The following is a 12,491-nucleotide window of genomic DNA, read 5'->3' as shown; positions in this document are numbered from 1 at the left end:
TAGTATGGCAGGGTGGGTGAGGCATTTTGGCAAATTGAGTCCTTTGACGAGATTGAAGGAAGTTATGGGTAACTAATTTTATCATGCTTTGTGAACTGAAATGCCTCCCTACCGCAGGTTCAAATCATCTGTGTGCAACATGGTGTACCCTAAACCTAGACAAGAATACTACAGGTAACATGACTATATATGGTTGGGGGTGCATCCTAATAATCGCTTTCCTCCTGAAGTGTGCACTCGTTCACTACTCGACGCAAATTTAAAAGCATTTGATTGGCTCTAGAGGGAGTTTGCAATAGACCAGTAATGTCCATTCAAATCCATGAAGGGAAGTGAACAAGTGCACACTTCGGGAGAAAGGAGCGCTATTTGGGATGCCACCTTGGTCCCTCGCTCCATCGGTTTATACCAGTCCATTTCATCTGTTGCACATCGTAGTCACGTGAGTGTAACAAACTATTTACAAATCGGGGATTTAATTTCTTAGCAATTCTCATCCATTGCATATATCCGACATGACCAATACCTTATTGAAGACATTCCCCGTATAATGTTTTCAGACTGAGGACACTGCGTAGGCGAATAAGCCTGCATAATAAGATTGGCACTTGGATGGTGGGTTCAAAGGATCTCATCTTTGTTTCCCTCGGCCACCACGGCGTAATTGCATACTCATCGCACGGGAAATAATGTACAGTATCGTATTTAAGTGTGTGTGTGTGGGGAGACACCGAAGCCGCACATGCTCAGTCTGCAGCTCAGCCTGCTGCTCCTCGTAGGCTCCTCCCTGGCGTGCGCGTGAGGAGAGAAGAGACCGAGATCCGCAAGCGGTTCAGAGGGGGGTGCGTCGCGCAGGCAGGACCGAGGAGGAATCACCACAGCGCCGGCCGGGACTGCCAGACCCGACCCGCTGGATCCCTGGAGGAACGGAGAGAACTCGTCGCCCAAGGGAGAGGAGCTCTGTTCAGGTAACAGTGGAAAACAACACCGCCTCAGCCGCATTAGGGACCTCAGGTGCCGCTGTTGTAATCCGCGCAATACGCGTTGACGGCTGTGTGGTGATGAGGAGACTGCGACTGTGGTTGGAAAGAAAATACAGTAGGTTAGGCATGCGAGCTGCTGTCGCGACGTGTGTTGTCCTCAAAGCACGGGAGACACGCGAGACATGATCCCATTTACGCATCGCCGAGCCGCTTTCAGTTCACTAAGCGTTCCGCTCGAGGGGGCAATTTGACCGGTCGCGTGCTGTGGGCTACCGCGCGCGACGGAAGCAGTGCATGATGTGCTCACCAGCCAGGGTTTGCGCTGCCCACAATAGGCGACAGAATAACAACATATTATCCCATAAAATAACAGCCTATCCCTGTTGTTGAAGTAGCCTACTGCAACCGTGATTTCGAGCTACAATTTGCCATTGCTGCTGTAAAACCCCATTTTCTTATTTATCCAGCAGGGTTCGCGTCGGAGTGGCGCTTTATTTGACAATCGAGTTATTTCGGAAGATTGCATTGCTAGCTTTCTACTCCAAAGATGCGAACACCCACGCGCATCCCGTCGTCTCCCTTAGCTACCAGAAGTAGCTGCTCCGAAATTATAAACGTATTGTTATAATGTTAATGGTCTACACCGATAATCTCAAATCTGAACAGTTGCATACAGACTTGAGTAAATGCCCTACTGTATTGGCAGATTTATATCAATGGCCAGATCTAATGCAGAACACCAACAGTACTTTGAAAAAATAAGAAATATCTCCTATAAACCTGACTTTCTGAAATTGTCATATGCTAGCCATTTGTCAAACCATATGTCATCTGACAGGTGTTGAATAACATACAACTAACTCCCTTGCTGATTCTTATATGTAGGTCTATGTGAAACCATATACTGGATGAAAGCGCTCTCTCATGTAAGTATCCAATTTTTCCAATAATGCACTCTTTTACTCATGAATCATATAGGCAAGCCTTTTAGTTATAGACAATTATGATGCCTTAGTTACAAGGTAATCCCATGGCTGGTGGTTTAGGAGTGACTGTTGAGGAAACAGAACGTTCAGATAGAAATGTGTTGTGTAGAGCATAAATTGTCTTTCAGATAGAAATAGTGAACCATGTCTGCTCGATTCATTCTTTTTCTATCTGCAACCTTCAGAGCATTTAACATCACTGAATAAAACCCTGGTGTCAGATGCATGGATTGGCCAGCTAGTGGCTGGCTAAAGGATACTGCAGAGAGGAAGAAAGGATGACATGATGCTGCTGGCTGGGATAGCCCTCCTCATAACACATTCATGGAGAGGGAGGGGCGAGGGGGAAGGCCCTGCCTGCCTGCCTGTGGTGCACCCCTCCACCAGCCAACCAGTGCAGATATCCTCTTAGTTGTTTTATTTCTTTCTCTCTGCGCTACCACAGTCAGGGATGGAAAGAGAGATTCCCCTATTTCTATCTCTCTGTACATTACCACACCGCCAAAGAGAAAGAGGGGGATCTCCCTTCCCATTTCTCTTGCTCTCTCTCGTCCCACCCCTCTGTCTGTCTTTTTCGGTCTTGATGTTCTAGTAGTTTATCAATTAACCCTTGCAACGAGGAACTATATATGTGCGTTTTTAATTTTCACAGGATTACTGATTTTGTGTATCAGGAGTTTATTGTAAAATAGAAATGTTCTGTACATGTCAGTTTCTAGTTGTATGTAATCTCAAAATTCTGAATGATTAATTTTGACAACTCGAAATATCAAGCGTATGGGACGATCTGCCAGAAGATGATTCTGCGATAATTGGCTTTAAAGTTCAATCTTGTATTCTCTTTAATTTAACAACATGATTTGGGGTATTTAGACTACTATGGTAGAGCACATGGAACAGAACAAGGCTATGCTAATAACTACATTTAGACAAAAATGCAGCTAGAACCTTATAGTCCCAAGCTCTCTGTCATCACCAACATTTCCAAAACGGAGATAGGACTATACTATACTATACTTTTTCATCTAGTTCTCAAATCAAATTTGATTTGTCACTTACACATGGTTAGCAGATTTTAATGCGAGTGTAGCGAAATGCTTGTGCTTCTAGTTCCGACAATGCAGTACTGGATGTCAGAAGGTGAATTCACCAATTTGTAAGTCGCTCTGGATAAGAGCGTCTGCTAAATGACTTAAATGTAAATGTAAATGTAATAACCAACGAGTAATCTAACCTAACAATTTCACAACAGCTACATTATACAAACAAGGGTAAAAGGATGAAGAATATGTACATAAAGATATATGAATGAGTGATGGTACAGAATGGCATAGGCAAGATGCAGTAGATGGTATCGAGTTCAGTATATACCTATGAGATTAATAATGTAGGGTATGTAAACATATTAAGTGGCATAGTTTAAAGTGGCTAGTGACACATGTATTAATCAAATCAAATGTATGTATATAGCCCTTCTTACATCAGCTGATATCTCAAAGTGCTCTACAGAATCCCAACCTAAAACCCCAAACAGCAAGCAATGCAGGTGTAGAAGCACGGTGGCTAGAAAAAACTCCCTAGAAAGGCCAAAACCTAGGAAGAAACCTAGAGGAACCAGGCTATGAGGGGTGTCCAGTCCTCTTCTGGCTGTGCCGGGTGGAGATAATAACAGAACATGGCCAAGATGTTCAAATGTTCATAAATTACCAGCATGGTCAAATAATAATAATCACAGTAGTTGTCGAGGGTGCAGCAAGTCAGCACCTCAGGAGTAAATGTCAGTTGGCTTTTCATAGCCGATCATTAAGAGTATCTCTACTGCTCCTGCTGTCTCTGGAGAGTTGAAAACAGCAGGTCTGGGACATGTAGCACGTCCGGTGAACAGGTAAGGGTTCCATAGCCGCAGGCAGAACAGTTGAAACTGGAGCAGCAGCACGGCCAGGTGGACTGGGGACAGCAAGGAGTCATCATGCCAGGTAGATCTGAGGCATGGTCCTAGGGTTCAGGTCCTCCAAGAGAGAGAAAGAGAGAATTAGAGATAGCATACTTAAATTCACACAGGACACCAGATAAGACACTCCAGATATAACAAACTGACCCTAGCCCCCCGACACATTAAACTACTGCAGCATAAACACTGGAGGCTGAGACCGGAGGTGTCAGGAGACACTGTGGCCCCATCCGATGATACCCCCGGACAGGACCAAATAGGCAGGGTATAACTCCACCCACTTTGCCAAAGCTCAGGCCCCACACCACTAGAGGGATGTCTTCAACCACCAACTTACCATCCTGAGACAAGTTTGAGTATAGCCCACAAAGATCTCCCCCACGGCACAACCCAAGGGGGGGTGCCAACCCAGACAGCAAGATCACGTCAGTGACTCAACCCACTCAGGTGACGCACCCCTCCTAGGGACGGCATGGAAGAGCACCAGTAAGCCAGTGACTCAGCCCCTGTAATAGGGTTAGAGACAGAGAATCCCAGTGGAGAGAGGGGAACTGGCCAGGCAGAGACCGCAAGGGTGGTTCGTTGCTCCAGAGCCTTTCTGTTCACCTTCACACTCCTGGGCCAGACTACACTCAATCATATGACCCACTGAAGAAATGAGTCTTCAGTAAAGACTTAAAGGTTGAGACCGAGTCTGCGTCTCTCACATGGTTAGGCAGACCATTCCATAAAAATTGAGCTCTATAGTAGAAAGCCCTGCCTCCAGCTGTTTGCTTAGAAATTGTAGGGACAATTAGGAGGCCTGCGTCTTGTCATCGTAGCGTACGTGTAGGTATGTATGACAAGATCAAATCGGAAAGATAGGTAGGAGCAAGCCCTTGTAATGCTTTGTAGTTTAGCAGTAAAACCTTGAAATCAGCCCTTGCCTTAACAGGAAGCCAGTGTAGGGAGGCTAGCACTGGAGTAATATGATCAATTTTTTTTGGTTCTAGTCAGGATTCTAGCAGCCGTATTTAGCACTAGCTGAAGTTTATTTAGTGCTTTATCCGGGTAGTCGGAAAGTAGAGCATTGCAGTAGTCTAACCTAGAAGTGACAAAAGCATGGATTAATTCTTCTGCATCATTTTTGGACAGAAAGTTTGATTTTTGCAATGTTACGTAGATGGAAAAAAAGCTGTCCTTGAAACAGTCTTGATATGTTCGTCAAAAGAGAGATCAGGGTCCAGAGTGACACCGAGGTCCTTAAGTTTTATTTGAGACGACTGTTCAACCATCAAGATTAATTGTCAGATTCAACAGAAGATCTCTTTGTTTCTTTGGGACCTAGAACAAGCATCTGTGGACACCAAGAACTTGAAGCTCTCAACCTGCTCCACTGCAGCCCCATTAATATTGGGGGCATGCTCATTCCTCCTTTTCCTGTTGTCCACAATCATCTCCTTTGTCTTGGTCACTTTGAGAGGTTGTTATCCTGGCACCACACAGCCAGGTCTCTGACCTGCTCCCTATAGGCTGTCTCATACTTGTCGGTGATCAGTCCTACCACTGTTGTATCATCTGCAAACTTAATGATTGGTGTTGGAGTCGTGCCTGGCCATGCAGTCATGAGTGAACAAGGAGTACAGGAGGGGACTGAGTACACAACCCTTAGGGGCCCCCGTGTTGAGGATCAGTGTGGCGGATGTGTTGTTACCTACCCTTACCACCTGGGGGTGGTCCGTCAAGAAGTCCAGAATCCAGTTACAGAGGTGTTTAGTCCCTGGTTCCTTAGCTTAGTGATGAGCTTTGAGGGCACTATGGTGTTGAACGCAGAGCTGTAGTCAATGAATAGCATTCTCATGTAGGTGTTCCTTTTGTCCAGTTGGGAAAGGGCAGTGTGGAGTGCAATAGAGATTACATGATCTGTTGGGGCAGTATGCAAATTGGAGTGGGTCTAGGGTTTCTGAGATAATGGTGTTGATGTGCGCCACGAGCAGCTTTTCAAAGCACTTCATGGCTACAGACGTGAGTGATTTGGGTCGATAGTGATTTAGGTAGTCCCAAGAACACTAAGGTCACCTATGGTGGTCTGCTTGAAACATGTTGGTATTACAGACTCAGACAGGGACAGGTTGAAAATGTCAGTTAAGGCACTTGCCCGTTTGTCAGCGCATGCTCGGAGTGCATGTCCTGGTAATCCGTCTGGCCTTGTGAATGTTGACCTGTTTAAAGGTCGTACTCACATCGGCTAAAGAGAGTGGGATCACAGTCGTCCGGAACAGCTGATGCTCTCATGCATGCGTCTGTGTTGCTTACCTCGTGCGAGCATAGAAGTAATTTAGCTCGTCTGGAAGTCTCGTGCCACTGAGCAGCTCGCAGCTGTGCCTCCCTTTTGTAGTCTGTAATAGTTTGCAAGCCCTGCCACATCCGACGAGCGTCAGAGCCTGTGTAGTATGATTCAATCTTAGTCCTGTATTGACGCTTTGCTTGTTTGATGGTTCGTCGGAGGGCATAGCAGGATTTCTTATAAGCATCCCGCTCCTTGAAAGTGGCAGCTCTACCCTTTAGCTCAGTGCGGCTTACCTGTAATCCATGGATTCTGGTTCGGGTATGTACGTACAGTCACTGTGGGGACGATGTCCTTGATGCACTTATTGATGAAGCCAGTAAATTATGTGGTATACTCCTCAATGTCATCAGAAGAATCCTGAAACATATTTCAGTCTGTGCTAGCAAAACAGCTTAGCATCTGCGTCATCTGACCACTTATTTATTGACCGAGTCACTGGTGCTTCTTGCTTTAGTTTTAGCTTGTAAGCACGAATCAGGAGGATAGAATTATGGTCAGATTTGCCAAATGGAGGACGAGGGAGAGCTTTGTATGTGTCACTGTGTGTGATCTTGAGTTTATTTTCTCCTCTGGTTGCACATTTAACATGCTGATAGAAATTTGGTAAAACAGATTTAAGTTTCCCTGCATTAAAGTCCCTGGCCTCTAGGAGCGTCACCTCTGGATAAGTGTTTTCCTGTTTGCTTATGGCTTTACACAGCTCATTGAGTGTGGTTTTAGTGCCAGCATCAATTTGTGGGAGTAAATAGACAGCTACGGAAAATAGTGTGGACTACAGCTTATCATGAGATACTCTACCTCAGGCAAGGAAAACTCGGAAGACTTCGTTAATATTAGATTTCGTGCACCAGCTGTTGTTTACAAATATACACAGACCACCATACCCTTGTCTTAATGGAGGTTGCTGTTCTATCTTGCCAATGCAGCGTAGACCCCGCCAGCTGAATGTTATTCATTTCGTCGTTCAGCCACGACTCATGAAACATAACTTATTACAGTTTTTAATGTCCCTTTGGTAGGATATTTGCGATCGTAGCTCGTCTATTTTGATATTCAGTGATTGTATGTTGGCTAATAGGACTTATGGTAGAGGCAGATTACCCACTCGCCGTTGGATCCTTACAAGGAACTCTGACCTGCGTCCCCAGAATATCTCTGTCTCTTTGATGGGGATGTGGGCCTTGTCATGTGTCTGAAGTAAATCCTTTGTGTCCGACTCGTTAAAGAAAAAATCTTTGTCCAGTATGAGGTGAGTAATCGCTGTCCTGATATCTAGAAGCCCGTTTTGGTCGTACGAGATGGTGGCAGAAACATTATGTACAAAATAAGTTACAAATAACGCAAAAAAACACATTGGCTGCAGTTTTACGGTCTCCTAACCATTTCCTCCGGTGCCATTGGAATGTTTGGACAATGTTGAAACTGGAGATGTATGCTGTGGGACAGAAGATAGGCTTGTGGGCTAGCAGACTAAAGAGGTTCATTGTAGCTCGGCTAGGTAAGGGACTTCGCTGCATGGTCTGTGTATCTTTATTACAAGGTTCTGTAATATTACTGCAAACCAGTAAATTTCATATTTTTAAACTAATTTCTTTCCCATAATAGTCTCGCCATGAAGGTGATCATCACTGAGGGGAGAAGATGTAGTAGGCATGGTACTGTCTGACTTTGTACTGCTGGTATGCATCTGATTTGAGCCAACAGATAAGTGAGATGGATTGGAATAATAATGCAGGTAGAGTAGCTTCCAGTCTTTACCAAAATATTACAGGTGATATGTTGTGGTGTTGGAGACTGTCTTGCTCTTGAAGTAAGCATAGATGTGGAGAGGGAGGAGTGTGAAGGAGAGAGGGATTTTCACTCTATAGCTGAAAGTTCCAATATCCTCTTGTATATGTATTCTAAGAGCTCAGTGGGTCTGGGCAACTTAACCTTGCTCCTCCACAGTCTGTAGACTTGATTCGAAACAACCCCTGCTGAATGTTGACCAAAATCTTCCCAAGGCTGATTCATTATGTTTACTGGTCATTGCAGTGTAAGACATGTCTTTATCGAGCTCTGCAGCAGTGGTAGACGCTAATAGAAACCGATCAGATCATTTTCTTAGGACCTTACACACGTTGAACAGCTTTGAATTGAAACTCATGTCTATGTTTTTGAAGGCTCTTGTTTGAGAGACTATGTGAAGATACAATAAAAGCGTGTGGACATGCAAGCATGTCTTCACATGGTGATGGGAACCCTGATAAGGAAATATCTTTCAGCTGAGAAAGAATGCCACCTACAAACTGGCTGACCTCAACGAATATATCTGATCTTCTCCTTCCAGCTGTGGAGGAGCAAGGTTCATTTGACGTCTCACCTCACATGAGATCTGGATCATTGAATTACTTCTCAGTTCCTAGTGATCTTAAGAGCATCCCCTCTTTTAGACCAGAGAAGTTGGATATGTTGCTGACACCCCTTCATAGAGTTTCTTCATCACTGGAACTTGACAAGTGAAGTTCACTGGATGGTGTCGGAACTAGATGCCTGCATACAATCATTAGCTTGTGCACTAGTTACGTTACTGATGGACTTGACCAGGAATCCACTCACTGTTTGTGTGGCATTTCTCTTGATGTCTTCACTAGATATTGTTTTGATAGACAGACTGGTCAAAGATACTTTGGCCTTACTGCTGATAATGTTACTGGGACTTTGAGCTGACAACCATGACTTTACTTGGTGATGAGACTTTGGAGAAATTAGTCTCTAAAATATTGTCTGCTCTCATGTTTGCTTATCAGGGCCTCAAGATCTTCAACCATGCGATATCCATCCCAAAAATGATCATCTCAGTGAACGGTTGAGTTTCTAATTATAGTAATTTCAGCAAAATAACTGATTGCTGTATCATCCAACCAATCGGGTATTTAACTGCACCCTCGTATACCATATCTTGAAATACGCAGACAGATGGATTCAAAGTAAATTGACATTGTATTACTTCTCACACCCAACTTTTTAACTCCATCCATAACTTTTGGACTATATAACATTCCCATAAGGCGTGGATTATTGAGTCATTGTTAGTTTTACACTTAAGATATGACTCTGCCATTGTGCTGTAGAATTTGTGAATTTTGTCTCTTGTCTAATACATTCTATACGTGAGCTTATACTGGGTTAAGCGTATATATTTTAGTGAACTGTAATTTAGTTATGTTCCATCATTCCCTCAGTCTTGTGCCAATATCCATTAATTTTAAGTCTTGGTTCCAATAGTAGTCAGTTGGATAAACTCTCTACAAGGTTTCTTATAGCTTACCTATCATGTGATTATAATTTTCTCATTGAAATAGGATTCCCTCAAGATTGCCATGATGTCCAAAGATTTCAAATCAAAATTGTGATATATAACTTTTAAGTTGCTTGTATTTTAAAATATCTGCATTGGTCAATCCAAAATAGCTTTTTAATGCTTTCATGGAAATAAGTATTTCCTATTACCAAGTCATTTACCCTTTTTATGCCTTTAGTTTTCCATGTGACCAATTTATTGGTGAATTCTGAAAAGCTATCCAAGGATTGTTCCATAGGGGTTTTTAGGGAGTGATATTGGTTCTTGTAGAATATGTCAAATGTTCCATGTTAGTGTTCTTAACTTTGAAGTTGATAATGTTCTTAGCTTTATCCTTTGAAAAAAAGATTCTGAGAATGAGAATGAGCGTAAGCGTTTTCAATATGTACCCATTGTTCCTCTTTAGTGCATGTAACAATAAGTCTCAAGAAAAAGCCTTGGATGGCGAATCAATACAATTGCAAGTCTGGAAGGTTAAAACCACCCTCAGACATAGGAAGATGTAAAACTTTATTTTTTGTTCGAGGAGTTTTATTTGCCCATATAAAGTCTTATGACCGTGTATACTTCTTTTAAATAATTTTTGGGGTGGTTTAATTGGTCTTACCTAGAATAATTATAGAAACTTTGGGAGCCATGCCATTCTTAAGAGATGCATTCTACCTGTTAGATTTATGGGAAGATTTGTTCACATTGTTGAGTAATGGGATGGCTGTAGATCAAGGAGTATTCTCTTATTCTTATTGCCATTATTTTGTTTTTTTCTCACGTTAATTTTATATCCTGGAATTTTAGAGTATTCTGAAAATATTTTTAGCTGGGGTGCATTGAGGTTTCAATATTGGTCAGGTATATCAAGAGATTGTCTGCAAATAAGTTTACTTTATGTTCACCAATACTGATACCTGTTTATATTTGTATCCTGTCTAATTCTTTCTGCAAGCGCTTCAATTTCACCTGAACATTTTCCACTGACGTTTATAGAAAACGTGTTGATTAATTCATTATTAAGAAATTATTAAGATGTGATGTTTAATGCAATTACAAGGTAAAATAACTTAAATGCTTCAGATGACGAGGTCACTCAGAACACAGACAGGCAGATGTGGAGACTGGGAGAAGTTCCTATAGGATCAGAAGAGAAAGATCTGAGCATTCATAATAGCAGGATCTAACCATATTTTCTAGTCTCATTTAAGGAGTGAATAAATATCCACAAGTAATTGGGGATTCAAATGGATTTGTTAAGGTGACTAGATCTCTAATTCACACACACACAACTAGAACATATTTCCAGAAGTAAATGTGTGTGTGCTTGTTTAGTTGTCTAAAAGTATTTTATGCTAGTGGAAGAAGTAAGCACATTAAATGACTTGCTCCATTAGAAGTGTCTGCCAGAAGGCTATCCAGTAAAACAAACACTTATTACAAAGTAAAGATAATGATAATTATATGAATATTGTTAAATAGAAACATGTTTAGTATGCCTAACATTAGCCTATAGACCTGTTATTCAGATTCATCAACTTCTCTCCAATCAATTACATTAAGGCTTTAGGCCTATTAGCTGTTGATTGCAGCTGAACCATATACATGACCGTGTAAGTTCTTGAACCTTATCTCCGAGCTCCAGCCATCTACCCATTTGTGCTTGTGTAGTGTGGGAGGGAGTAGGCGTGTGCCTGCATGGGGGGTTTTCCGCTGCAGTCACGATCGAGACTCCTCTGCACCATCTGTGTCACATTCGGCCTCCAACTGCAACCTCATCATTTCCACAGGTTTTCAGTTGATAAATGTCATCAGTGAGTCTGAATTTAATCAGTTGCCTTCATCAATATTAGGGGTAGGCCTTTTATTTCATTATGACAATATCAAATGTAGGTTTATCCATCAGTGAATAGGCTATTGATGGCAGATGTTGGTGATGGTCTCTGTGAAGTAGATTTTTAGCAGACGTGAACACCTCTAAAAAGCTAAATTAATAAATACAAAAAAATTGTGAGTAAGCATAGACAATTGTTTTCCAAAGGTCTGTATACTGTAGGTCAGGATCCATATTTATCAAGTATCTCAGAGTAGGAGTGCTGATCTAGGATCAGGTTCCCCTTGTGCATGTAGTCTTTATTATTGTGATATAAAAGCCAAAACTGACCCTGAATCAGCACTCCTACTCTGAGACACTTAATGCACATGGCTATTGGAAAGGTTCACAGCTCTGAGGGCATAAGCCCTATGAGTCTGAAGGCTGTGGGTGCATCCCAAATGTCTCCCTATTCCCGATATAGTGTACCTTTTATTGACCAGAGCCCATAGGGACTCTATAGAGAATAGGGTGCTGCTTAAGATGCACACTGAATCCGTATTTGTCCATTCATATTATGAATAAATGGAGGGAAGCAGAGTGTGGGTATGAATCGTTCACTGGTTTAACGGTCAGATCTAGAAGTTGGGAGCTTTGATTGACAGCTCAGGTGTTGTGCAGCTTATTCAGGTGTTGTACAGCTTGTTTTTCGTAATTTTTGCAATTGTATTAAATTATATACATGAATATCTAATTGACATAAGCATTCACCCCTGAGTCAATACTTTGTAGAAGCACCATTGGCAGCAATTACAGCTGTGAGTCTTTCTGGGTAAGTCTCTAAGAGATTTGTATTAAGGATCTGCTGCCAAGGCAGCAGCTACTCTTCCTGGGGTCCAGAAACATTAAGGCAGTTACAGAGAATTCAGAAAGTATTCAGACCCCTTGACTTTTTCCACATTATGTTATATTACATGCTTATTGTAAAATTTATTATTGGTTTTTTCCCCTCATCAATCTATACACAACACACCATAATGACACAGTAAATGCAAAGCTGTCATCCAGGCAAAGGGTGGCTATTTGAAGAATCTCAAA

At 42.3% G+C, this 12,491-nt stretch overlaps 1 protein-coding gene across 3 annotated transcripts in view; it reads left to right on the top strand.

Moving 5' to 3' along the window:
- Nucleotides 1-820: 820 nt before the first annotated feature.
- Nucleotides 821-12,491, top strand: part of LOC135550848 (calpain-5-like) — a 71,328-nt gene continuing 59,657 nt past the window's right edge. Inside the window, exons 1-2 of one of the 3 annotated variants that reach the window (XM_064982012.1) lie at nucleotides 821-968; nucleotides 1,869-1,909. In XM_064982012.1, coding sequence (XP_064838084.1) covers nucleotides 1,908-1,909 — 2 coding nt within the window. In that variant the 5' untranslated portion in view covers nucleotides 821-968; nucleotides 1,869-1,907. Of the gene's footprint in view, nucleotides 969-1,868; nucleotides 1,910-11,036; nucleotides 11,371-12,491 lie in introns of those variants that run through there. The other 2 variants (XM_064982013.1, XM_064982011.1) reach the window with 2 other exon arrangements.

Source organism: Oncorhynchus masou, chromosome 12, assembly GCF_036934945.1.
Source record: "Oncorhynchus masou masou isolate Uvic2021 chromosome 12, UVic_Omas_1.1, whole genome shotgun sequence".
NCBI lineage: Eukaryota > Metazoa > Chordata > Actinopteri > Salmoniformes > Salmonidae > Oncorhynchus > Oncorhynchus masou.
The sequence above is the reverse complement of the archived record's forward strand: the minus strand, read 5'-3'. Positions and strand labels throughout refer to the sequence as shown.